Source organism: Camelus dromedarius, chromosome 18 (genome assembly GCF_036321535.1).
Source record: "Camelus dromedarius isolate mCamDro1 chromosome 18, mCamDro1.pat, whole genome shotgun sequence".
Classification (NCBI taxonomy): Eukaryota; Metazoa; Chordata; class Mammalia; order Artiodactyla; family Camelidae; genus Camelus; species Camelus dromedarius.
In genome coordinates, this window is record NC_087453.1 from 18,168,808 (window position 1) to 18,194,626 (window position 25,819).

Sequence of the window (25,819 nt, forward strand, 5' to 3'; positions counted from 1 at the left end):
AATGTGTGAATTTACTGTTCTTAGTATGCAGTATGGTATCTTGTATAGAGTTAAGCTATTTGTTCATAACTTAATCAGAAAAAAAATCACTCCATAATTTTGATGTCTGCCCCACACATTGAGGGGTTTTAGGTTTTTATTCTGCCTCTGAAACTGCTTCACATGTACAATACACTCCCGTCAGGAATTTCTATCATTCTGTGCACTGGTTCTCAATTGAGAGGGCATTAGGAGCTTATGTATATCGGGCAAAACCTCTTTGGAAAGTCTTGAGAGCCCCTCTTGAGGAGGCCTACCCCTTATTTGAGAATTGCTATTCCATATTAAGAAATAAGCTCTCTCAATGTGTAAAATCAGTCTAAGGAAGCATCCCCTCTGGTCAGTGACAAGTGCCGTGGGAAAAAAAACTAGCCCTTGCTTCCTTTCCCCAGTTTTTTCCTGCTCTCTCAGTTGGCCTTTCTGTGAACTCAGAGGACTCCTTAGGGAGGATTTGGATGGGTGAGGCTAAAGAGAAGGCTTTTGTTGACAGACTAAGAGCCTCAAGGGGCCCAGCCTTGTCAAACTCCCCTCCCTGACAGGCCCTCCCACACCAGGAGGAAGGCAGAAACCCTTTTCCCACATGAGCCCTGTGTTTTGTTTCAAGGTCTCACTGTGGCACCTCTTACACATTCATAAGGAGGCGATCCACTGGGCAACACAAACCGCCAAGATTCATGGTTGTGTTCAGCCAAGGCGATGGGGCCAGGGCAAACAGCTCAATTACGAGTTTAGAAACAACACTGGAGTGACATGTTTCCTGTGTCCCTAAGAGCTGAGCTCCAAGAAACATACCAAGTGCTTCTAAAGTTGCCTAATATCCTTTCCCCACTTTAAATACTCTGCCTTACTAAACCTCCCAAGTTCACGTGACATGGTCTGATGTTCCCAGAACATCAGGAAATATTCTCCCCCTTTATCCTTCACCCCTTGTTCACAAGATGAGTCAGTTGCTCTGCCTTCCTTTTACTCTTACGCCTTGATGGTTTGGTTGCTACCTCCTCCTTCTCCCTTTGAAGCTGCTGCTACCTCTGTTTCTGGGAAAGATCTTTCAGAGCCTGGCTCAGGCCTCTCTTTCACTGTTGTGTTTGGTCCCAGCATTTCATCTTTAGCTTTTATACATGATTGTGCCGTCATTCTGTTTCAAGCTAATGGATTGATGGACTTGTTTCCAATGTGATATTTTTCTATTAAATCTAGTGTTTTCAAGGAAAAAAAAAACAAGGAAGAATTAAAAGGGTTTTGGATTTTTTTCTGAATTTGTTTCAGATATTGGCATTTGGAATAAATTTTGTTTAGTGAGTCTAATGTTTGCAAACTTAGGAATCAGGCCTTATGTAATCTGTAAGATTATGGCACAAGGTTGTTAAAATACTAGGTATTCATCACATAGTGGAGTACCACACAGGCTTTCTGACTTCACTTGGTCAGGTGTCAGGACACAGCACCTCCCAGTCTTTCCTATACTTTTAGCGTGTTTTATTTTTCTTCCCAGAATTTATAATCTATTCATATACTACCTGAATCCATCACTTACAATTAAACTCCATGCAGGTAGTACATTTTTCTGTAGTTTTCCCAGAGTGTAGAATGATGCATTAAAGGAAGTATAGGCTTGACATTTGTTGAATTAATTAATTGAAGAAAAAGGCTTAGGAGTGCTTTTTATAACAATTACATCTCACAGGTATTAAGCATTTTCTGTGTGCCAGACTCAATTCTCATAAAACCCTATAATAAAACTGTTTTACAGAAGAGGGAATTAACGCTGAGACAGTTTTTACTTTAAATCTTTTTTACTTAAAATTTACTTAAAAGTTACTTCTTGCCCAGAATCACAAGATACAAACCCAAGCAATTTAGTTTGATAGCCCAGTGTTGTTTTTTTTTTTTTAATTCAATGAAGTTGTGGGTTTTTTGTGTGGTAAAATATGTATAACTTAAAACTTACCATTTAACCATTTTTAAGTATACAGTTTAGCGACATTAAGTACATTCACATTGTTGTGCAACCAAGCTCCAGAACTTTTTCATTGCAGAAGTGAAACCCTACACTCATCAAACAACAACTCCCTTTTTTCCCTTAACCCTGTCCCTGGCAACCAACATTCTACTTTCTGTTTCTATTGTTTTGACTATTTTAGATTTCTCATACAAGTGGAATCATAACAGTATTTGTTCTTTTGTGACTGGCTTATTTCACTTAGCATAATATCCTCAAAGTTCATGCATGCTGGAGCAAGCACGGTCAGAATTTCCTTCTTTTTAAGGATGAGTAATAATCCCTTGTGCGTATAGATCACATTTTGTTTATCCATTCATCCTTGGATGGACTGCAGCCCAATTTTAAACTGTAAGGTCTACAGTGTCTTTTAATATTAATCTCAAAGTGACAGATTTATATCCTCTGTATTCTGGAAAGTCCCAGGCTTTCGAGGGAAATTCCCTCTGTATTCTGACTTCCTTTGCCTGGGGAAACATTGTCATTTCTTTTTCGATTTTGCGGATTTTCTCACCCCCATCACACAGAGAGGAAACTCAGCTTATTGAAAGATTTCCATCCAAAAAGATGCTCATTTCAATTAAATATATATACATATATATATATATATATTTATGTATGTATATTATATACAAAATATATATTTTTAAATTTATAAAAATTTATAAATATATATATGTATATATATAATACAAAAAAATTGCTCACAACAAATATGTGGGGGTGGGGGGGAGGGGTCATTCATGTGTTCCAATGACAATCTTCTCCCTTCACTCAACTCTTCATTCCCAAACCCTCTCTCCCAGTTGCCTCCTGGGACCCCCAGATTCCTTGATTTACTGCATCTTCCCTAAACTTCCCACCTTAGAAGCCTTAGCACTAGCTTTCACCCATGTCCTGAAGATTCAGTGCCACCTTGAATCAGGGGTCTTTTCTCTAAGGAACACTGCTCTCCTCCTCAGAATCTAATGCCAGTTTATTCCCAGGTAGTCAGAGCACACTAGATAGGGGAAAGTTCAATTCCCTGCAGCCTCTCACATGTAAATTATACTTCTTGTTAGTACGGATAATTGAGGTCTTCTCAGTGTTATAAAGAATGTGAATAAGAATATACTACGTGTACTGGTGTACTTTAAGTCACAATATAGGGAAGTACAGTATATTTGTTATGCAAATGCAGCTCCAAAAATAGCCCTCTAGTCCCACCTAGTTTAGTGACTTTAAACCCCACCTTTATAGAAATTATGAAATTATTTTTCTTGTCAGTAACAGTGATTAACAAGTCCCTGTCGACTGAAAAAACAAACAAAAAAAAGCACAACATGAGATTTGTGAGCTAAGTTTTATTGGAGGCAAAATGAGGACCATAGACCGGGAGATGGTTTCTCAGTTCTGAGGAACTGCTCAGAAGAGGTAGGGGGACGTTGAGTATTATATATGCTTTTAGTGGAGGCAGCTATGTGCAGTCAAGGAACACATTTTGGCAGAGGCTTGCTGCTAGTAATGAGGAGGGTTGCTGAAAAACTAGCCACTGTACACTGATAGCCAAATTGAGACTCGGAGGCAGAGTTTTGGGAGAATTGGAAAAGAACAGCTTTATTACTTTGCCAGGCAGAGGGAGTCACAGCAGGCTAATGCCTTAAAGACTGTGAGCTCGCCTTGGGGTAAGGGTCCTGGGGTTTTATAGAAAAATGGGAACATGAGGACGAGAACAATCAGGCTGTGAGCAGGGGTTATATTCCTTTCATCCTGATAAGAATTGCTATTGTTATGAAGGAATTTAGGAGGGTCTGCCCATTTTCTTGAGGTTCAGTCCATGACCTTCTTTTAAGACCTCTAGGGTAAAAGGATAAGTTATTCTAAGAAAAGAATGCACAGGGAGGAGAGCATGTCATAGGATCAGTTTAGCTAGAAGTACAGGCCTAAACAACTCAGTAGCCGTCTTGTTAGTGTTCTATTCTTTCAAATCTGCATTTTTATGGAAAAAGGGAAATGGGCACTGATCTTCTCTGGCTGCTTCCTGCTGAATTGGGGCATTGTCCAGGGATTCTTCCAATGGAAGGAACAAAGATGATTATACCAATTCTTATGGGGTTTAGAAGAGTTTCAGTGGTCCTTTTACAGAGAAGAGGAATACAACAAAGTATAAGTCAAAAAAATAAATAGGCTCCTAGAACTATAAACTACAGGGAGAGAAGGAACTGAAATGTCCCTGAGAAAGTAGATCTTAGTTTCTGGGGAATCCAGGAAAACAGATTGGAGAACCAATTGGAGATTCTCAACCTGACTTCAGCACAGTAGGCATTGGAGTCACCTATGAATCTCACTTCTCATATCTCAGAGGAATGCTATGATACTGCCACTTTCATCTGGAATAAAAGTACAACATTCAGTGTGAATTATAGCACAAGTCCCTCCCTGGGAGTCAGTTGGAATATCCGAAGCCATTTGATTTTGTAACAAACAAGAAACAGGGGACACAGAAAGGATTTGTGCCAGGGAAGACTCCCCAGGATCCTGCTGTTTCAGGAGCAGATGTCTCTGTTAATGATTTTAGTGCTTTTTGCTAGATATGAGAAGATGCAAGAGTTTGGGCTTATAAAATCATCTCCTGAAAATATCTAACTATCTGAAAGCCTGTTCTGCCAGCTTTTCCCAGAGCATAGAGTGCCTCATTCCTGACCACCCTGAACTCCTTTCAGCATGTGTTGAAGGTCAGCAACTACAGTGGGTAGAAACTTAATCCTTGTAGAGGTGAAACACAAGGGAAGGGGACAGGGCACAACCTTTAGAAGAATGGCATAGCCATTGAGTATATAAACTGCTTAAAACCAACTAGCCCCAAAATGGTAGAAGATTCAACTTCCAGTAGACCTTGAGCCTTATTATACGCTCATTGTAATACATTAGCATGGTAAATGACACACCCACAGGCACCATGACAGTTCCAAGGCTAACCATAAAAGGCCAAAAAGTGGGAAGGACCTAATTCCTGGGAATCTCTGGCTCTTCCCCCAAATTGTTGGAATAATTCTCCCACTTGTTAGCATAGGAAATTAACCAGCCCATAAAACCCAAAAACCCTGCACCCTGGGGCCACCTCTCGCCTCCTGAGACTGCCCACACTCCTTCTATGGAGTGTGTATCTCCCCGAATAAATCTACTTTCACCTTGCCATAGCTCACTCTTGAATTCTTTTCTGCCCAAAGCCAAGGACCCTCACTTGGCAGGGTGTGTCCCAGGGACTTGCCTGAGACCTGAGAAATGACCATCCTCTCATGCCCTATTTTCCTGCAACAGAGGCAGATGGCAAGTGCCAATTTTTAGTTGACATTTCAAACACTAGAATTCCTTCAGATCTTTTCCTTGAGATAAGGGTCAAGTTTTTAGATGAGAAGGATTACTATGTAAGCAAGATATTTAACTTTGAGGAAGGAATGTAGAAAAATGATCAAAGTCTTCCTTAACACTTGAATCAATATCTATTTTGTTAATAGTGATCGCACACTTAGAGTGGAAAAATAGACAAGTATATATGAGACTTTATTTGGCATGATCTCCAATAGCAGAGGAGTTCTTGGTTATAACCAACGTTGACTGAAATAAATGTGCAGCCTAAAAATTGAGAGTTATGTTTTATTTGGCAGGAGGACTCGAGCTGGGATGACAGCCTCTCAGATGGCTCTGAGGGACTGCTCTGAAGAGGTAGGGGAAGAGCTAGGATATATAGGAGCTTTACAACAAAGACCAGGTAGTTGGAACAATAAAAGGTTACTTGTTAACCTAAAGAAAACCAGGGACCTCAAGTTAAGGAATTTAGGCCTTTTTATGTATGGGAGGAAACAAACATTTGGGCTTATTGAATTCATTCCTTTGACAAGCATCTAGCTATCTAGGGCCAGTATCTTGTCCTTTATTATTCTGAATCCCCTCAGAGTGCACCATTGTAAGTGGCTGCAGAGGCTGGGCTGCAGGATTGTCTTCACTGGTGGGTAGCAGCAGCAGCTGATGACTTGATGGCTTCAGCATTCTTTGTTTACTGATATGGTTTGCAGTATTTTTTGTTAACACCAACTCCATTGTCATCAGATGCCTGAGGCCTAACGACTGATAATCACTAAGTCAAAATATTCAACCTTAGGACATCAGGAGTGGATGTCACATAATACAAACATGTTGGCCATGTGTATCAACCTGCTAGGGCTGCCTTGATAGAAGACCACAGACTGGGTGGCTTAAACAACAGAAATTTAGTTTTTCACAGTTCTGGAGGCTGGAAGCCCAAGATCAAGGTGTTAGCACAGTTACTGTTACTGAACCAGGTCCATTTGCCTGACAAGCAACAAGCCAAACATGGAGATGACAAAATTTACAGCCAAGAAAGAGTTAATTCACAAGGCAGCTAAGCAAGGAGATGGGAGAACAAATCTCAGATCCACTTCCCTGAAGGTGAAAGGATTGGGGTATTTATGGGATAAGCAGGGTGTTCTTGAAACCAAGCAGCACACTACAGGGCCCTCCCAGGTACAAAAGCCCTTCCCTGTCCTCCATTTCTTGTTTGCAGGAAAAAGGCTTCAGTCTCCTAGACCTTCCCTGAGTTCCAAGTGCAAAGTCAGTTACTAATTAGAGAAGTGAGGGGATGCAGAAGCAAAGGAAAAGCAGTTAAATAAGAAAAGTAATGACAAGAGTACAGCAATAAAACAGTCTTAGTTCCTCCTCAATAGATACACGTAACAATCTGATACGTATCTCAAGTTGTCCTGTGGGAACTAAGGCTCCCACCCAGGTGCAGAATGGTGACCGAATGCAGAGCAAAAGATTTTTGGAACACCACCAGTTACCTTACCATCCACCAATCAGAAGAAAATCGTGCACCCTGCAGCCTCCATCCCAAAAGTTGCCTTTAAAAACTATTTCCTGAAAACCAGCAGAGGGTTTGGGTCTTTTGAGCATGAAATGCCTGTACTCCTTGTTTAGCGCCTGCAATAAATGCTGCACTTTCCTTCACCACAACCTGGTGTCAAAAAATTGGTTTTGCTACATAGCAGGTGAGTGGACCCAAATTCGGTTCTGTAACACTCTTAGGTGTGGAGAAAGGTGATTGGAGGTAGGGAAAAAGGTGAGGTAATCAGTGTTCTGCACAGGTGCTTCTGGGTTACATGCTTCTGCAAATTCAAAATGGAGACTTCTAGCATAATCTGAGTGTGGAGTTTTCCAGTCCTCTGATGTCAAAAGGCCATTCATTGAACAGCTGCTTAGGCCCAGATTTAGAGTTGGTGGCCCCAGCCAGCTCCCAGCTGGTTCATAGTGGACAGGAGCTGACTCCACATTCCTGTAAAACAATTGGTCTTCATGAATCTGGACAGGTATGTAATTAAAAAGAAGAAAAAGGAAATAAACTAAGGTGAATTTAATCAATGGAGACAGTTTACAAGCAAAAGGGTTTTAACAAGCTGTTCCATTATCTATTGTCCTGTCAGACAAGTTCAAAAATCTCTATTAGCTATCAGATTCTGTTAACTCTATGGGGCATGGTTTTGGGACCCCTAAATTAGGAGGCCCACCAAAGTGTGGGTTCTTGCTGCCAGCTGTGAAAGAATTTGCACAGCAGAGGCAGAGGGACAAAGTGAACAGCTGCTTTGTTGCTCAGAAGGGGGAATAGAAGGAAAGTGCTTGAGCAGGAAGGGAAGAAAAGCACTCGAGTGAGGAAGAGGTGCTCAAGCGAGGAGCTGTCAACCAAGATGGGTGGTAGGGATAGTTCCGCCCGGGTTGGGCCATGTGGACTTTTATGGGAAGCTTCTACCATCATGTCACCCTGGGTGTGATGGAGCCAATCAGTCCTTGTTCGAGTTTTTCAGCCCTTGTATGAGCGTTTCTGGTGGTTGTCATGGCAATTGTCAACTGTCGTGGCACTGGTGGGTGGGTCATTTAGCATGCTAATACATTACACTGAGCATATAACGAGGCTCAAGATCCACTAGAAGTCAACTCCTCCAACCATCTTTGATTCCACTGGGTTCTAACCAGTTCTTGTTTCTTCTATGCAGCTGCCTCCTGAGACTTAGATAAGAGTAATGGGTTTGTAGTCGAGGGAGTGGCAAGGGTATAATCCTGGGGGCAATAGCCTTGGTAACAAGAGGAAAGTTGCTTTTAATCAGAATGGCTGCAATCTAATGGACCCAGCATCCCCCCAAAAAAATCATCTCCAAAGATTCTGTTCAGACCTGAAAGTTCTAAAGGGAAATGGGGGAGTAATCTCAGTTAATCATTGAGATCAGTGGTCAGAGTCATTGCCATCTCCCAGTGCCTGCAGACTTGTCCTAATTTACTGCTTGAGCCCGCTCTTCTATGACTCAGGGAGGCCTGGAAGACTTCAGCTTTCCTATAAACAACAGTGGTGGGAGGGGAGGCACAGAGTCCTGCTCCCTTTCAGTTTCAATAGTTTCTGGTAAGACCTTTCCCTCTTCCTTACTTCCAAATAGTCGCCTTCTTGCTGTGTCCTCACATGGCATTTCCTCTGTGCACAATAGGAAAGAGAGATCTCTGGTATCTCCTCCTTTCTTATGACACCAGCCCTATTTATTGGATTATGGCCCCACCCATATGACTTCATTTGTCCTTAATTGCCTCCTTAAAGGCCCTGTCTCCAAATATAGTTCAACTGGGGGCTAGGACTTCAACATATAATTTTGGGGGACACAATTCAATCCATAACACCATGGGTCCACTCAGTGAGTGGCAAGGACTTTCTGAGAGAAAACAATCTTTGTGAGTTTGGTCTACAGCAGTGGTATTCACTAAGGACTATAAGGCATGAACACTGAGGAATCAAGACTAGATTGAACTGAATACAAGGGTTACTACAGGGAAAAAAATCATACAGATAACACTAGATATCAGAAATATTCCTGTTTGATGTTGAAGTTGTGAAGTTTATCAGGGATGCTTTCAGCCACAAATGAGAGAAAAATTCAAAAATTCAAAACACACACCCAAAAGAAAAAATCCAACTCAAACTGGCTTAAGAACTAAGGAAGTCTATTGGCTCATGTAGTTGGGAGTTGTCAAACAACAATCAGTGTCATGTCTGTAAAGAACAAAGACCTTTATTTGGGTTCTTAAGAATTGCAACTCAGGAGACACAGATTTGGGTAAAACCAAAAGAGTGCTCTGAGGGAGAGAGTGTGTCAGATTCTTGTAAAGACAAAGGCCGCAAGATTGTTAAAGTTGTCTGGTAAAAATTGTGATTGACTCTGATACCAGTAAGGAAACATTTGTCCTTTAAAAATAGGCTGTCACTAGTTATTTTAGGGTTACATCAATGAGGATCTTGAGTTTCTGGCAAATGTTCCTGATACCTGTGTTAAGATGATAAGTGATTAAAAGTTCAGATTCCTCAGGCTGAGATGTGTATAAGTCCCACTTTCTCAGTGACCTCCCGGCTCCATTTTAGAGCCCTCCCTTAGTAATACTTACACCATTTTGGTTTTTGTTTTATATTTCCCCCTTTTGATCAAGATCTTTCTCTGGGAGGCATCAGTGATCCACTATTTGGTAATTTGGCTTCAGCATCAGCTTCCTCAGTTTTGGGAAGGCTCATGACCAGCCAGTCATGTCCCACAGAGAAGGGAAAGAGGTGGCTGGGTAAAAGGTATTCTTTTGGAGAGTCTATGGCCATATCTGAGCAACAAGGAGCCATGTAGGAAATGAGTCTTCAGTGGCATTCAAAATAAGAGAAGTTCATTTATGTTTATTAGGAGGAATCTTATAGGAGTGGTCAATCATCTCCAGATGTCTAGCTATTATTATTCCTTTTAGTATTTCTCCAAGGCTGGGTATTAGGTCTTTCATAACAGTTATTTGCTTTTTCATATGACTTATTAAGTGGATGACATTAGATGATTCATCTGATTCTGAGTCTTGGGAAAGCTGTCCACAACAGATTTCATCTGCTTCATTATCCTGGCCTTTGTCTGGTTAATCTTAGTTTCAGTTCTCCAGACTGTTGTGACTTCCAGGAAGGAGGTGGTACCTTCTTTAAATAAGAAACATGAATCCATGAGTCAATGCATTTAAGTTTAGCAGCACAAGGGTTAGTTAACAATACCTGGTAAGGTCCCCTCCAATGAAGGTGTCATTTCCAACAGACAGAGTCACCAGTCCTTTTTTTTTTTTTTCCCCCTTGAGGAAGGAAATTCTGAGGGCAGGGATCTGAGATTAAGAAACACCAAAGGCAGTGCTTTGGGCCATGGTAGCTTAAATGATTAGTCTTCTATGTGCCATGGTGGGTGAAGGAATGTAAAAATCAAAAAATGGAGTTTGCCAGGGAGCCAGGAAGAACCAAAAGCTGTCTTGGGTTTCCCATAACCCCCACTGTTGATTTAATTTATAGCCATTGTTTACCCATCTTAATATCCCTGAGTCAGGAGCACACTGTTGCCATGTTACAGGACATCAGGATGGCAAAATTCTGGCAATGAGGGATCAATTTTCCTGCAGAAGCAGAATGGACTTTGTCCACATATGCCACAATATTTACAGATTCTATTGCTGCTGCCTTTGCATGAAAGTCAGCTAGGGCATTTCCCTTACATTCAGCCCTTTTAGTGTGAGCCTCAGTTTGATGACAGACAACATCCTATGCCAGGACATATCAGATTTCCAGGAATTTCACACAGTTTCTGGAACAGTTATAACATATTACCTATATAGACACAAAGAAGGCCTGACATTCTTTTTTTTTTTTAACATTTTATTTATTTATTTATTTATTTATTTATTTATTTATTTATTTATTTAACATTTTTTATTGATTTATAGTCATTTTACAATGTTGTGTCAAATTCCAGTGTAGAGCATAATTTTTCAGTTATACATGAACATATATATATTCATTGTCACATTTTTTCCTCTGTGAGCTACCATAAGATCCTGTATATTTTTCCCTGTGCTATACAGTATAATTTTGTTTATCTATTCTACAGTTTTGAAATCCCAGTCTATCACTTCCCACCCCCTGCCCCCTTGGCAACCACAAGTTTGTATTCTATGTCTATGAGTCTGTTTCTATTTTGTATTTATGCTTTGTGCTTTTTTTAGATTCCACACATGAGCGATCTCATATGGTATTTTTCTTTCTTTTTCTGGCTTACTTCACTTAGAATGACATTCTCCAGGAGCATCCATGTTGCTGCAAATGGCGTTATGTTGTCGGTTTTTATGGCTGAGTAGTATTCTATTGTATAAATATGCCACAGCTTCTTTATCCAGTCATCTGTTGATGGACATTTAGGCTGTCTCCATGTCTTGGCTATTGTAAATAGTGTTGCTATGAACATTGGGGTGCAGGTGTCATCCTGAAGTAGGGTTCCTTCTGGATATATGCCCAGGAGCGAGATTCCTGGGTCATACGGTAAGTCTATTCCTAGTCTTTTGAGGAAACTTCATACTGTTTTCCACAGTGGCTGTACCAAACTGCATTCCCACCAGCAGTGGAGGAGGGTTCCCCTTTTCTCTACAGCCTCTCCAGCATTTGTCATTTGTGGATTTTTGAAAAAAATATGGAATGCTTCATGAATTTGTGTGTCATCCTTGCGCAGGGGCCATGCTAATCTTCTCTGTATCGTTCCAATTTTAGTATATGTGCTGCCGAAGTGAGCATCATTATTTCTTATTTGACAATGCTTCTCATTTAATTTAACATATCAAATACACCTAATTAGTTTAATATCTCTTTATAAGGAGAGGGAACAAATCTTTGAGGTATTTCAGGGGCCCTCTGATATATCTCATATCTTGAAGTTAGTTCTAAGTCAAAATGAATTCATTTAGAATTTGATTTTGGGAACTTTGTCAAAAATATCAAAAAGGTTTTAAAACACAAATAGTCAAATAGGATCATAGGTCACTGTAAAACAATGCTTAGTTATCCATTTAACCAAAATAACACTTAAAGACTTCATAGGCAAATATGGAAGGTTACATAGTTCTAAGCAAAACTTAACATCAGGAAGACTAGGATTACTTAAGAAATCCTCTGATAAAGACAACGTAAAACATAAGTGATTCTTTTGATAAGACACACTATCTTCTTTTTTTTCCCCTAGGCACATTACTTAAAGGTAAAGAAAAACCTTCATTATCTCTTATTATCAAGAGCAGCCAGAAGATAAGTTTCACTGGGGAAGGGATTTTTATTTCTTTTGTTCATTGATGTGTCCCAGATGCCAGGTAAATTAGTAAGAACCAGTAAATATTAATATTTGTTGAATGAATGAATAAATGTACTTATAACCAAATAAATCCAACCAGTATAATATCTATCTAATGAGGTTGTTATGTAAGGATTAGAAATTATGGATATAAAGGAAAGCACAAGTGGAACATTTGACTCCTAATAGGTACTCAAGTGTGTTAGCTGTTGTCATTTTGCAAGGTCTCTTTTTTTCAAAGAATTTTCAGGGAGACCTGGAAATAAGTTTCTACATCTATAAACAGAAAAAGACATATGGGGCATATACCAAGGATGACCTTTGGATCTGTGTGTATATACACACTTTGTTTTCTAAGTTTTCTTTCTTAAATGTTATTTTTGTCAGATAAGAAGATCAATACTTAAGAAAAAAAGAATTTTGACTTCGTTTTGGGATTTGGGCAGATGGAAAAAAAAGAATGTCTTGAGGAGGTTAGGTTCAGTAAAGGATGAATAGGAAGTAAAAGAAAGATCCAGGAAGTGGTGGCAAGTGGCATTGAGAACCAGCAGTACTGGTTGAGGAGGAAGCTGTGGAGAGATGTAAAACCACAGGAATAATATTGCCAGGAATGAAAAATACTCAGTTCAGCTGAGTGGGTGGAAAGTAGCTTGGGAAGAGCAAGGAAGAATTGCTGGGGATATTCAGGGTCATCAAGCAACCGGCCTTAAATTAACTGAACTTAAGGAGTATTTTCTAGTCCTGACTATGATGAGATTGACATCCAAGGAGAGTTTGAACACCCATTTCTCTCAGTATGACCAGAGCAGAGGTCCTGTGTCTAGTAGGTATTTGTCCCCAGGTTGTGGAATGATTGGACTGCATAGGATCACCAGGACCAAGTGGAAGTAAAGTGAAGAGGCAGACTAGAAACCATCAAAGTTTTGGGGTCAGCTTTGAATCTTGATTCTGTCACTTAACAGCCATGTGACCTTGAACAAGAAACCAAACACTTTGTGCAAGATCTAGGGCCCCTATTAAGTAGGGGATTAGGGGAAACATAATAAATGTGGCATTAAATTATACTCTTTAACAAACAAAAATAAATAGAGAATTAAATTCTCAAAAGCAACTGCTCTGAACAAACCCAAATGATTAAACTAAAAGCCCTGCTCATATCACCTTCTACTGCCCAAGATACCTTGCTGTCAGGGCAGATTTTCCCACAAATCTTATAAGCACAATTTTCAAACCAGCCAGTTCCAAGCTGAAATATAAGTCTTCACACACATGCTATTTGTTGTCTAGTTGCCGCCTCCCTCACCACCCACTGCCTCACTTTGTTTTGGTTTCACAAGTCTTCACAACTGTCTGATCTTTTCTCAAATTATTCTGGGGTTTAAAGTTATGTTTTTCTGGGCCTGGCCCTTCTGTGCAGATGAAAGAGAAGGTCACCTCTCTATACCTTCCTCTATGGGACTATGGGACAAGGGAAGCAATTGAAAATTTTGGGTTAACTAACATAAAATAATTTTATATCAGAACTGCCATTAGCAAGCAATTGTTGGCAAGTGATAAGCAGCATGGTCTTTAGAGTCAGGCTAGATGGCCTGGGCTTGAATCCAGGCCTCATCACTCCCCCAGCTGTGTGACCTTGAGCGAATCACTTATTTCTCGGTACCTCAGTTCCTTACATCTTTAAGGTTACTGTCATCCTTAAATGAATTAATACTTGTAAAGTTCTTAGAACAGTGCCTGGTACACAGTAAGGCTTTAAGTGTCTACTAAGAATATTCTGCCCATCACTACACTAGTTCATGCTGCTTGATGATAATTGTCTTATTTGCCCTGTATCTCTTGATGGGTCTGTGGCTGGGTTGATGGGAAGCTGTCTGGCTTTCGCAGCTGTAGTAGTAGTCCTTTCACCAGTTAACTTCACACATCAGGAGTTAAAGGGAAGTTTGGGTCCTGCCCAGGATGGCAAAAATTAAGGAGAGATGCCTGCCATTTTCACAGGCTGTTCCCACCAGGTAGTAAAAGTCCTTGAAGATAAACTGTAACCAATCAGATAGGCCATTTCCTTTCCTCTGGGCAGGGAGTTGGGATGGAGAGAAGGGTTGAGGATTCTTTTGGAAAGAAGTTTAAAGTCTGCTCACATATGGAAACCTGAAGGTAGGCTTAGTCCCTGGACAGGTACACCCAGGTCACTCTAACTGCCTTGCAATTCCATAAAACTCAGGAAATGCAGGAAGACATCTTCACATTGGATCTGAATTCATTCCAGCGTCTTCCAGTTCAGTTTCCCGCCCATTTTTCTCTTAATGGTAAGATGGGGGTAACCTTTCAGGTTTCTTTTCAGTTTAGGGCATCTGAAACAAGGCCAAGGGTAAGCTCCCTTGAAGTTTGGCTCACCAGAAGAGCCCCAGCTCTTGCCTGTAGTAGGACTTCAACGAGTCCTAAGAAGTCTTTCCAGGCCCCCGCCCTTATTAACACCACCCTCAGTTCTGCTTCTACTCACTCCCTTTAGCATAAACGCCCGTCTGTGGTTTAGGGCCATTGGGCAGTCACTACGCCTGCGCAGGGACTGGGAGGTGGGTGAGGGGCTGAAGTGGGTGGCCTGCCTGGCCCAAAGGTCTGAACTGTCAGTGCGCCTGCGCGGGAGGCCTCGAAACTGGTAGTTCTAAGCCGACTCGCCGCGGCTGTCGGGCTGTCAGTGCGCCTGCGCGCGGGTCGGGCGCCGGGGTTCTTGACTGTGCTGCGCCCGGCGCTGAGTCTAGCCATGCAGAGTGCCGACTCGCAGCAGCCCTCCAAGCGGCCCCGGTGCGATAGCAGCCCAAGGACCCCGCCAAACACCCCTCCTGCAGCGGTAGAGAGGTCCCCGGGCCCTGACCTCCACCCCGACCACCGGACCTGGGGCCCGGAGCAGGTGTGCTGCTTCCTAGAGCGCGGTGGCTTCAGCGATCTCGGACTGCTGGAACGCTGCCGAGGTAGAAGGGCTGGAGGGCTGAGGGGCCAGGGGACGGCGACCTGAGGCGGGGCCAGCCGGGCCTGAGGAAAGGACGCCCTGAGGCAATGAGCGGGGGGCCTCAAAGAGGAGCCAGAGCGGCCGAGGGAGACCGGACGCGGGAGGCACCAGAAGGGGTGGACCTGAGGCGGGGGCGCCCAGGAGGGGATGACCTGAGGCGGATAACGGAAACCTGAGGCGGCGAGCCCTCGGAGAAGGGGGCCTGAGGCGGAGAAGGGAGACTTGAGGCGGGAGGCACCCGAAGGGGTGGACCTGAGCCGACGGTGTCCACGAGTATTGATACCCTGAGACGGAGGAAGGAGAAATGGGGCGTCTGGGGTTGGGGACCCGTAGGAAGAAAGCGGACTTTGGGGGTTGCGAACCTTGGGGGAGGGGAAATTTAACTTTGGTGGGCTTCTTCAGGAACCTGCCACCCCAACGCCAAACAGGCGGGACTCACGTCCTTTTTTTTTAAATTAGAAGAACTTTGGTAGGAGGGTGGCTGTCATTCAGGCTCACCAGGCCCCGGAGACCCTTCTGCTATTGCAGCTCCATGAACACTTGCCCCGTTAGAGTATATCTGGGTGCTTTAAAGTTTCTATTTCCTGCGCTCCCCTCCCAACTCGGGGCTTTTCTACGGGGAAGAACTTTTTTGTGAATCTCTGAATCCACATCGCCCAGCATCCCAGTGGGGCTCAATACATGTTTGATGACTGTACTTGCAGAGCTTGGTAATGATCATGTTTTGTTTTTCAAAAGCGGTTTCCCTCGCTAAATTTGAACCTTTGGGTGGTCCAGTTGACCACTGAACTCCCAGCAGCCCATAACGGGCCACATCACATTGGGAGATGTGTGGGTTGTGAGTTGTAAGCATCCACCTGAAACCTACCCGATTTCCCGTAAAGGGTGTGAAGCTTAACCTCTGCTTTACCCTCTGAAATGTTCAATAGGAAGGTGGTGTGATGTGCACATTCAGCAAACTTTTGTAAATGCGAGATGGAGCCCTGTTTAGGCTGGGGGACTAAGGTGGGAGGAACTTCAGTGGTTTAAGACTTAAAGACAGCTTGATGTGTGTAGGAAATTGTACTTCTCTTTTTTCCTTTTCCTCTTTTGTTTTACTTCACTTCTGCGATGGAATTTTTCTTTGAGTAGCAGTAAGTGGGGATTAAGTAGTTTTACATTTTGTGTCTTCAAAATGTGATTAGGTATATTGTTGGCTCCCTGTTTCATTGGTGTCCTGTAGATTAACTCATCAGTCTTCAGAGTGATGTTCTCTTGACCCAAAGTCTAATGCTAGCAGAAGACACTAGCTTTTAATTGGTAAAAACTGACCAAGTGTTCACAGTTGTTCATTTCTTACTGTCTACTTTGTCTTGATCAAATTTTAGTCAGGTTTCTCTATCCTACTGGCCCCTGAACTCTTGCTTGCCCTCAAACTTGAACAAGCACTAAAAAAGTAGAAATGCGCCCTGATCATCTTCTCCTAGGAACTGGCTGACCACAGCAGTACAATGTTTTATTGAACTCGCGTCATTTCCCCTCCATAGATTCTGCTTATCTCTGTTTGCCCTTCCTTTGATCTACTTAAAAAAAAAACAAAAACAAAAAACCACCTTTTCCTGTTTGATTTTGAGTCACTTACGGATTTCTGACATCAGAACATTCTACCTATTGCAGTAATTTTTTTCTGTGCGTCCCTATCTAAGTCCACCTTTGTTTTTATTTAACAAAACTAAGCATAAGGTGCTGGGTCCCTTTTCTCATTATGGAATACAAGTTAGAGGATATAATCCATATTTTTTAACAGATGATGTGTTTGAGGTTCAAAGCTCACACAGCTAGAAAAAGCAGAGCTGGATTTTAAGGTTAGGTCTTTGGACTCCAGAATGCATGCCAGCTATATCTTAACAAGTGTTCTCATCACAGTGTATTAGATACCCTCAACAATAAGAGAATAAACATATCAATAAGAAAAGAAAAAAATTGGAGAACATAACCAAAATTATAAAGTCAACTAAGAGCAAGAAAAAAAAACAGTAAAAAAATAAGCAAAATACAACGACAATTGACAACCAGCCAGTAAACACAGAAAAAGACATTAAGTCTCGGCAGTAATTTTTAAAACACTGATTTTAAAATTTAGATTGAAAAATATTTAAAGATTGATAATAGGAGAAACAGCTAATCCAATAAAGTTGATGGAAGTATCAGTTGACTTAACCCTGAATAGTCTGGCAATACCTTTTTACTTTCAGGAAATTTTACTTGTAGGAATTTACAGAAACAATTGTACAGTGTCCAGAAAGATATATTCAAGATTATTCTTCTAACCACCAGTTATAAATAGTAAAAAAGTAGCAATGATCTAAATACTCATTGATAATAGTAATAATTAATAGTGATGGCTAACAATTTATGGAGCATTTACTTTGCATGAAGTACTATTCTCTGCACTTCACATATTTTATCTTATGAAATCTTTACAGTAACTCTATGACATAGGTTCAGTTAGACTCATTTTAAGGAGCCTAAGGCTCAGAAAAAAATTGGTTAAATATGGTACATCTATATTGTGGAATACAAAATAACCATTAAAATGATGTAGTTTAATAATTGACAATAAAGATCTTTATGACCTATTGGGTGGGAAAAAATATAGATTGTAAACAACATAATTTCATTTGTATAAAACTGTGTAATTGCATAGGTGAATGTCTTGAATGATGTTATCCAAAATGTTGGTTATTGGGAGAATGTAAGTGAGTTGATATTTTATATGTTTACATTCTTTGGATTTTTTTACATTAAATATTTTTTATGATTGAAAAATACCCCCCCAAAAGTGCCATTTTCATTTAAACTTTTTTTTCTTTTTGGAAAATTACATCTTCATTTTCTCTTGTTACCTTTAGAAAAATTTTTGTCTGTTTGAAAACAGTCCAGTATTCTGGAATCTGACGTCAGGAAGGACAAGAATTTAAATTTACCTAATTTATCAAAAAAATCTTCTTGGGATAGTTACCTAACTAAATTAAGACTTTCCAAGTATCAGTCAAAAATGTGGTACTTGGCAATTCGTTGCTAAATGCTAGGTACTCAATAAATGTTGATAGGAGTAAATTCTGGTGGATCCAACTTGAAAGAAATCAGAAAGCCTCGGCTGTGAATATTAAAATCATTCATCTTTTTCTTCCCCCTTTTCTTCCATAGAGAAGAAAATCACAGGTTCAATACTGCCCTTTCTTGATGAGTCTCTTCTTGAAGATCTTGGAATAAGGTAAGAATGGTAAAATTCACATTGTAGTCAAGCACACTATGACATTTCTATTCACATTTGAAGGATAAAGCCCAAGATCACTGATATTAACTATCTTCATTTTAAATCTACAAAGTGTTTTAAAATAGGCCACACCTACTGTTTAACACAGTTGTTTCTGTCTGTTTTTGCTGTGCAAACTCTATGTTTAATGTTACTAATGATTCCTATTTTTAAAAATTTTGCTGACAAGCCTTCATTAAGTTTGTAGTGACCAACTTTTTATTCTCAAGTTCAGAACAATTGAATTATACACACTAGAAAAGAACTGATAGGGGAAAAAATGTTGGCAAGAAAAATCAAGACTACAACCGTATCTTGAACGTATTTCTGGGTCTTTCTAAAACTATCTTAAGACTGGAATGTTTCCCTGTTATTAGATTTAAAGACACTATCCAGAGTAGTTTGGCACTTTTTAGCTGTATGCTTTGGGACAATTTATTTAACCCTTCAGTTTCTGCACCTGTGAAATGGATAATAATGAGACAGTGTATGTTAAGTAATTAGCACCTGATAAGCCCTTCATAAATTATATATATAGGTTGAGATCCCTGTGTATGACTGGAGATTCTAGGGTCTAGATTAGTGTAGGTCCACTTTAAAGATCTCAGTTGAGGATCCAATATTTAGATATTCCTTAAAACAGAGACTTTGTTTCTGTTAGGGAACTGGCAGCAATGGTAAAATATGGTCTTTTTTTCTAGAATTCCACTTAGCTAAGTGTTGTTTGTGGAAACGGTAACCAAAGAATCAAAACAAAGGATTATACTGAATTACTTCATGCACTGTTGCTTAGTAATTGATAATGGAAGTAGCCTGAGGAAAAAGATCACTTTAGGACATTTAATTGACTTTTAATAAATGTTCTTTGGGATCAGACTCCTCAGGGACTTTAATCTCTTTCATAATTACATATCAGTCCCCTCAGTCCCCTCAAAATTCCCCTCACTACCTATTTCTTTTGTGTAGCAGTTGCTTACTGTTTGAACTGAATGAAATTTGTTCTAATAGAAATTTTCTTTTAAAGGGGACCATATACTTTGTGGACCCAAATACTATTGATTTATTCAGCAAATATTTATGGAGGGCTGACTATGTGTTAGGCATTCCTCCAGGGACATGGGACACATAAGTGAACAAAATAATCAAAATTCCAAAAGAAACACTACATGGCATGCCTTTTTGTGTCCGTCTCTTAACTCTGAGGTGGATTCTACAGGATTCTTTAGAGCTGTGTTTTCCTATACAGGAGGCAATAGCTACATGTTTAAATTAATTAAATGAAATTAAGTGAAAATTTCAGTTCCTCAGTAACACTAGCCATATTTCAAATGCTTAGTAGCCATGTATGGCTTGTGGTTACCTTGTTGGACAAAGCAGGTATAGAACATTTCCATCATGGCAAAGGTCTACTGGACAGAGAGCTCCCTTTGAAGATCCCAGTAGGATCAGCTGAAGTTGTTCATAGTGGTACCAATACAACCAGCCTATTAACGTACCCTTGAATTATTTTCTCCTCATTTCCTGTTTCACCTTTCCTAGTCCCCCACTCCTGTTCCCAGAATTTACATCCCGAAATAAATTACCTGTAATGCAAACCCTTGTTTGGGAATCCAGTTTAGACAAGTACTTCCTGTATTTCCTCAATTTTATGATCAACTGTTGATCATAAAAGTTTTTTCTGAAAAAATAAGAAACATTGTCACATTAAATGTATACATCAGTTATAAGAAACATTAGATTTCAAAAGTGATGAAGTCCAGAAATAAAATCTTATTATAGTCTAACTATCCCAGTCCGTGACTGTGGCCCAAATCTTTGTTTAAAGTATTTATTTTGCCATAGCCTTTGCCAAAACAAAACAAAAACACCTCCAGGGTTTAGGTGGCTATTTTTATATACTTTAATCAGTGATTTTTTAAAAACTTAGGTTTTTATGGAGGTATAATGGACATATAACCTCATTCTACTTGTTTCAGGTGTATAATGTAATGATTCGATATTTATAAATGTTGCAAAGTGATTACCATAATAAGTCTAGTTATCCTCTGTCACCATACAAAGGTACAAAGAAAACTTTTCTTGTGATAAGAAATTTTAAGATTTACTCACTTGGATTGATAAAAAATTAATCAATAGTCAATCTATATTATAAATCAACTATATAAAAATTTTTATTTTTCAATTTAAAAAAGTCGATCTAAATGAGAAATAGAAAAAAAAAAAAGAGAAGTAGAGAATTTTATTCAAGCCAATCTGAAGATTATAACCCAGGAGACAGTCTTTTAGAAAATTCTGAAGACTATTCTGCCTGTTAGGAGTTGAAGGCACAGTCATATACATTTTTGAGACAAAGGATCGTACATCAGAGTGACACACTGACATTTTACGTAAAGTTCACCAAAGATATATAGTCCGGATCTACAAGTACAAGGTGAGCAGTAGGTGACAATGACCCCTTACAGGATTAGGAAAGGAAAAATTATTCTTCTGAGGAGTCGGAAGAAGGGAAAAAACATTGATTTTTCAGTCAAGCAGGCATTCCCACCTTTGAGGAGGCCTGGTTAATGTATAATGCAGGTGCACATTGCATATAGGGAGGGCCCGGGACCAGCAGGGAACATGTTGTACTTAACTTTTCTTGCCCTGACTTAAAACATAAATTTTATTCCATCACTTGGCAACTTTCAAACATGCACTACAACATTACCATGGTCATCATGCTGTACATTATATCCCATGACTTACTTATTTTATAACTGAAAGTTTGTACCTCTTGAACCCCCTTCACCCATTTGCCCACCTCCACAGTGATTTCTTTATGAATACAGTAGTTTCTTTTAAAATTCTAATTAAGTGATGAACACTGAGTATCAGTTTAGGAAAAGACCAGGCAGTGAGGTTGGTTTAAGTTTGATATTAATTTATTTTATGACTCCCGGTTATGTTCATCTGTGCAACGATGCTTAACCTGTGTGGGTTATAGCTCTACCTGTAAGTACTTCCTGGAGCCTGGCCTTTCCTTGTGCTTGTTATATCAAACTAATGAGGATAGGGGAACAGCACAACACCAGGTATGCTGCTTTAAGATTTATCAGCTGTAATAATGCTTTTATCTATTCCAAGAAAATCATTCTTATTCTAGATTTTTGTAGTTACCAGAGGTCTTAGGGTATAACATAGAGGCCAGTTTTAGTGCTCTGACTCCAAGTCTATCTAGGACTTTTAGCAAAATATTTACTTTTCATTCTAATTATCTAGTAGATTGGTAAAGGCTAACCCTTTTCCTGCTGCTTCTGTTGACACTCAGCCAGGAATCAGGCTAACGTGCCTAGACCAACTAGTAAGTGTAAATGGAGCAGGAAAATGAATTACAGGATTTTGAGCTGTTTAATTCCTATTAAATTCTTTCTCAAGACTGGAACATTATGAGGAATTACTGACAGGAAGATGGGTATAAATAGAGCGAAAACCTTCATATATATTTGATTCATGCATATGTCATGTTTGGTGCTCATAAGTCCAACTTGGACCTTTGTAACTCATTGCTATAATGAATGTCAAAAATCTATTTATGGACTAACTACGTGACTGACAGTCACCCCTGCCAAGGAGTCTTGTATTGTCCTGCGTTTCCTTTCATTGTATCCTAGATGTTTGCATTTGATGTGACTATGTCTTAATGTAAGCAACAATCATTTCTCTTTAAAAGTTATTTTGATAGGACAGAGGCTCAGTTTGTCAAACAAATGTAGTCCTCCTGTATGTAACATCTTTGGCCAATTTAGTTAGATAACTTTGTTCACACACTCACCACTTGGTTACACAAATAAACTCTTAGATTCTTGTATTTAAAACACTGCTGATGGAATAAATATTGAATTTATAATCAGCAATAATTTCTATAACACCTGTGATCATAGTTAAAATTCTCCTATAGTTCTTGAGGGCGGGAACTGAGTCTGTTGTAACCCCACTGCTGAATACACTGTTTAATCCATCGCCAGCCCTTTGAGGGAGATAGTGTTATCTCTGTGCTATAGATGAGAAAGAACATCAGTGTACTAAAAAAGTTAAGTGACCAAGGTCGTATAGATTCCATGTGCAGATGTGAGCCATATCTGCCTGATTACAAAGACCTTTTTCATTATCACTATGCTCTATGTCAAAGAGTGCTATCTTGAGATTTCAGTTACAAGAGCCATGCAGATTTAAGATCATGAGGGAAGATGTTGACTTCAGTTAGGTCAAAATAAATTTAAAGTATAAATTGAGCATTCAGTGATATAGGATGGGAGGTGCTGAAGTCTGAATTTACCAAGAGCAGAAGCCTGAGGAAGAATCTGATGTCTTAGAAGCAAAGGAAGGAGAGGATTTCTAGGAGGAGTATTGTTTGAATTACTCATTGTTCCTTTTAATCTGCCTTCTCTTTCTATTAGTATAGATAATCTAAAGTTCATTATATACTATTATATACTCCAGGGATTATTGTTAAGCGAATAACGATAGATTTGCTCATCTTTTATCATTTTAGTTCCCATGTGAAGAGAACGAAGCTGCTTAGTTATATCCAATGCCTAGGTCAAACTCATGTCAATACAATGAAGGTAAGAGGAATCTGAGTTTATTGTGTTTTTTTGAGTATAAAGTGATATAACGCAATTATGCAGAATTCATTTTAAAAAGAATGGAGAAAAATCTCTTTACATAGTAGGATTGTGACTAATGGATTTTTACTTTTCTAAACTTTCTGCATTTTCTAAAATAAGCACAGAAAAAGTCAAGAAAGACTAAAATATTTTAAACATACAGAAAGCATAAAAGACTGCTGACCAGCTTGTCAAATCTTGACATTTGGCCTAATTTGCTTCAGATCTATTATTTTTAGAACAAAATATTAAGAGACAATAGTTCTCCTTTGTACCCCTCTTCAATCCTGTATCTTCTCTAAGAGTAAGCGCCATCTTGAATTTGATGTTTAATAATTTTCTTGAATTTGTAAAAAAATTTACTGCATATGTATGTATAGCCCTAAATAGTGAATAGTATTATCTTACATGTTTTTAAAACATTATATAAATGGTATTTCACTCACAGTAAATAACCTTCTAAACTTTAATTTAACGTTATTATTGGGAAATATATCACACACATAACCCTAGTACCCCTTAGTCATAGAATAAGTTTTAAAGTTGTACTAAATTTTCTTGTCAGTTTTGGTAAACTTTTTTGTCAAATAGTTGACCAAAGAGTGGACCTAATCATAAAATTTGATTTATCAATAATTGCTTATTTCTCATCCCCCAGCCCCTTCCAGAGATTTCAGAAGCCTTGTTTTTCAGACCCAGTGTCCCAAGAATCATTTTAACAAGCAATCAACTGCCTAGCTCCCATCCCAGAAATTCTGATTCTAGGAATTTATAATAGTGACCCAGGAATGAGCATTTTTCACAAGCTCTTCAGGGTGATTCTAACACCATAATTTAAGAAATATTTCTTGATTGGTTGGTGACAGGAAATGTACCTCATTGCTCACCCTTTTCACATCTTTGGGTTAAGAAAACTCAATTTCAGACCTGGAAGAGAGGGTAGGATCTCATTCCCCTTTTACACAATCATCATTTGTATTTTTCATCAAAGGTATTTTATGTACTTCATGTGCAGTATTTGAGTTATCTCATATCTTAGGAGAATATGTATTTCAACTTTACTTTTACAAGCTAGTCTGCTTATTTTCCATTGAAAATCACATTTGAAAATACTTAGTGAATGTGTTTGGTTCAATCCTACAATAATTTTCTTTTACAAAGTAGTGGTTCTTAGAGCAAATAGGTTATTTGAAGAATGATCAAATCCCAGCCCTTTTTGAAAAAGTTACCTAATATTAAAATACTTCATTTTCATGAAGAAGTAAATAGAAAAATCATTTACTAAATATTTCATCTTGCGGTTGGAAGAAAGTTGCTGTCCTGTGTTCTATTTTGTCCTTCCTCAGTAGCAGCAGCTTGGGTGTTCTTTTCAGGCAGGACACAGAAACGATGTGTTTTCTTCATTAGTTGAGATCATTTCAGATGATCTCTAAGGTCACATTTTCACAATTTTAATTTGCAATAAAAATATTTGTGAAATAATGTTCAAGGCAGTCAGTGGTTTCATTTGCCCCTTTTTCTTTGTTTTTTTCCTTCTATTTTTTCATTAAAAACAAAATTGTTTAACTTCATTTATCAACTATAGTTTATTGAAAATAGGTGTTAAACTACAGACTACTTGAGTCAGTGAGTCACTATCTAGTAATGAAATTGATACCTTTTTGACCGTAGCTTCATCAGCAATATAGGTAAACAGAGAATTGATTCCTACCCTAATTTGACATCTACCTTTTATTCTTTTTTTAATAAAAAATAGCTTTAGTGATCTATAATTCATATAGCTTACAATTCACTCATTTAAAATATACAAGTCAGTGTTTTTAGAAAAGTCACAAAGTTGTTCAGTCATTACCATAATCTAATTTAAATTGTAACATTTCTTTGTATATTCTAGATACAAATTCTTAATCATGATATGCAATTATTTTCTCCTATTTTCTGGATTGTCTTTTTACCTTTTTCTGGACTATTTTTACTTTTTTGATGGTGTTCTGTGGAGCACAAAGTTTTAAATGTTAATGTAGTCCAGTGTATCTATTTTTCTCTTTGTCTCTTACGCTTTTGGTGTCATATCTAAGAAATGATCCTAATCCAAGTTCATGACCTTTTATTCTTGACTCAGTTTTCTTCTTGCTAAATTTGGTTCTGTTGGCCTCTGAAGCCAGGAATTGTATAATGGTGAGGACAAAGTGCAGTGTTTAACATAATAAGCACTAATTTGTCAAATGTAGTGGTGAGTTTTAAGAGAGTGAAATGTCTGCTTTATGTACCTTCTCTTATCTAATATGTGTGAAATTATAGAATCACCACTGAATCTTTTTCTGATGGCTCCTTTCCCCCTTTCTTCTGGATAGAACTTACCACTCTATTTTGTTTCTTTTTTCCTGTTCTCTTTCCCCACTACTCTGCACATAGATTCTGTTATATTTCCTGGGGGCAGGAATAGTATTTTATTCATCTCTCATCTCCAGTGCTTGGCATATACAGAAGATACTTAATAGACAATAGAATTGTTTCATACTGCTTGGCTAGTAACACAGTAGAATATCATATACCTTTAAAAGTAGTAAGTAAGTGGACGATGTGACTGTATAAGGGGTAGGTTATATTAAATAATACCAG

At 39.0% G+C, this 25,819-nt stretch overlaps 1 protein-coding gene and 1 non-coding gene across 2 annotated transcripts in view; one reads left to right on the plus strand and one right to left on the minus strand.

Moving 5' to 3' along the window:
• Positions 1-11,592: 11,592 nt before the first annotated feature.
• LOC116147550 (U6 spliceosomal RNA) lies at positions 11,593-11,699 on the minus strand. The gene has a single exon (XR_004131109.1). It is a non-coding gene; the product is annotated as a U6 spliceosomal RNA (small nuclear RNA).
• A 3,224-nt stretch (positions 11,700-14,923) lies between these two features.
• The window catches only part of SAMHD1 (SAM and HD domain containing deoxynucleoside triphosphate triphosphohydrolase 1), a 44,196-nt gene continuing 33,300 nt past the window's right edge, over positions 14,924-25,819 (plus strand). Inside the window, exons 1-3 of the mRNA XM_031433855.2 lie at positions 14,924-15,215; positions 18,443-18,509; positions 23,083-23,155. Of these exons, the coding sequence (XP_031289715.1) occupies positions 15,008-15,215; positions 18,443-18,509; positions 23,083-23,155 (348 nt within the window). The 5' untranslated portion in view covers positions 14,924-15,007. The remainder of the gene's footprint in view (positions 15,216-18,442; positions 18,510-23,082; positions 23,156-25,819) is intronic.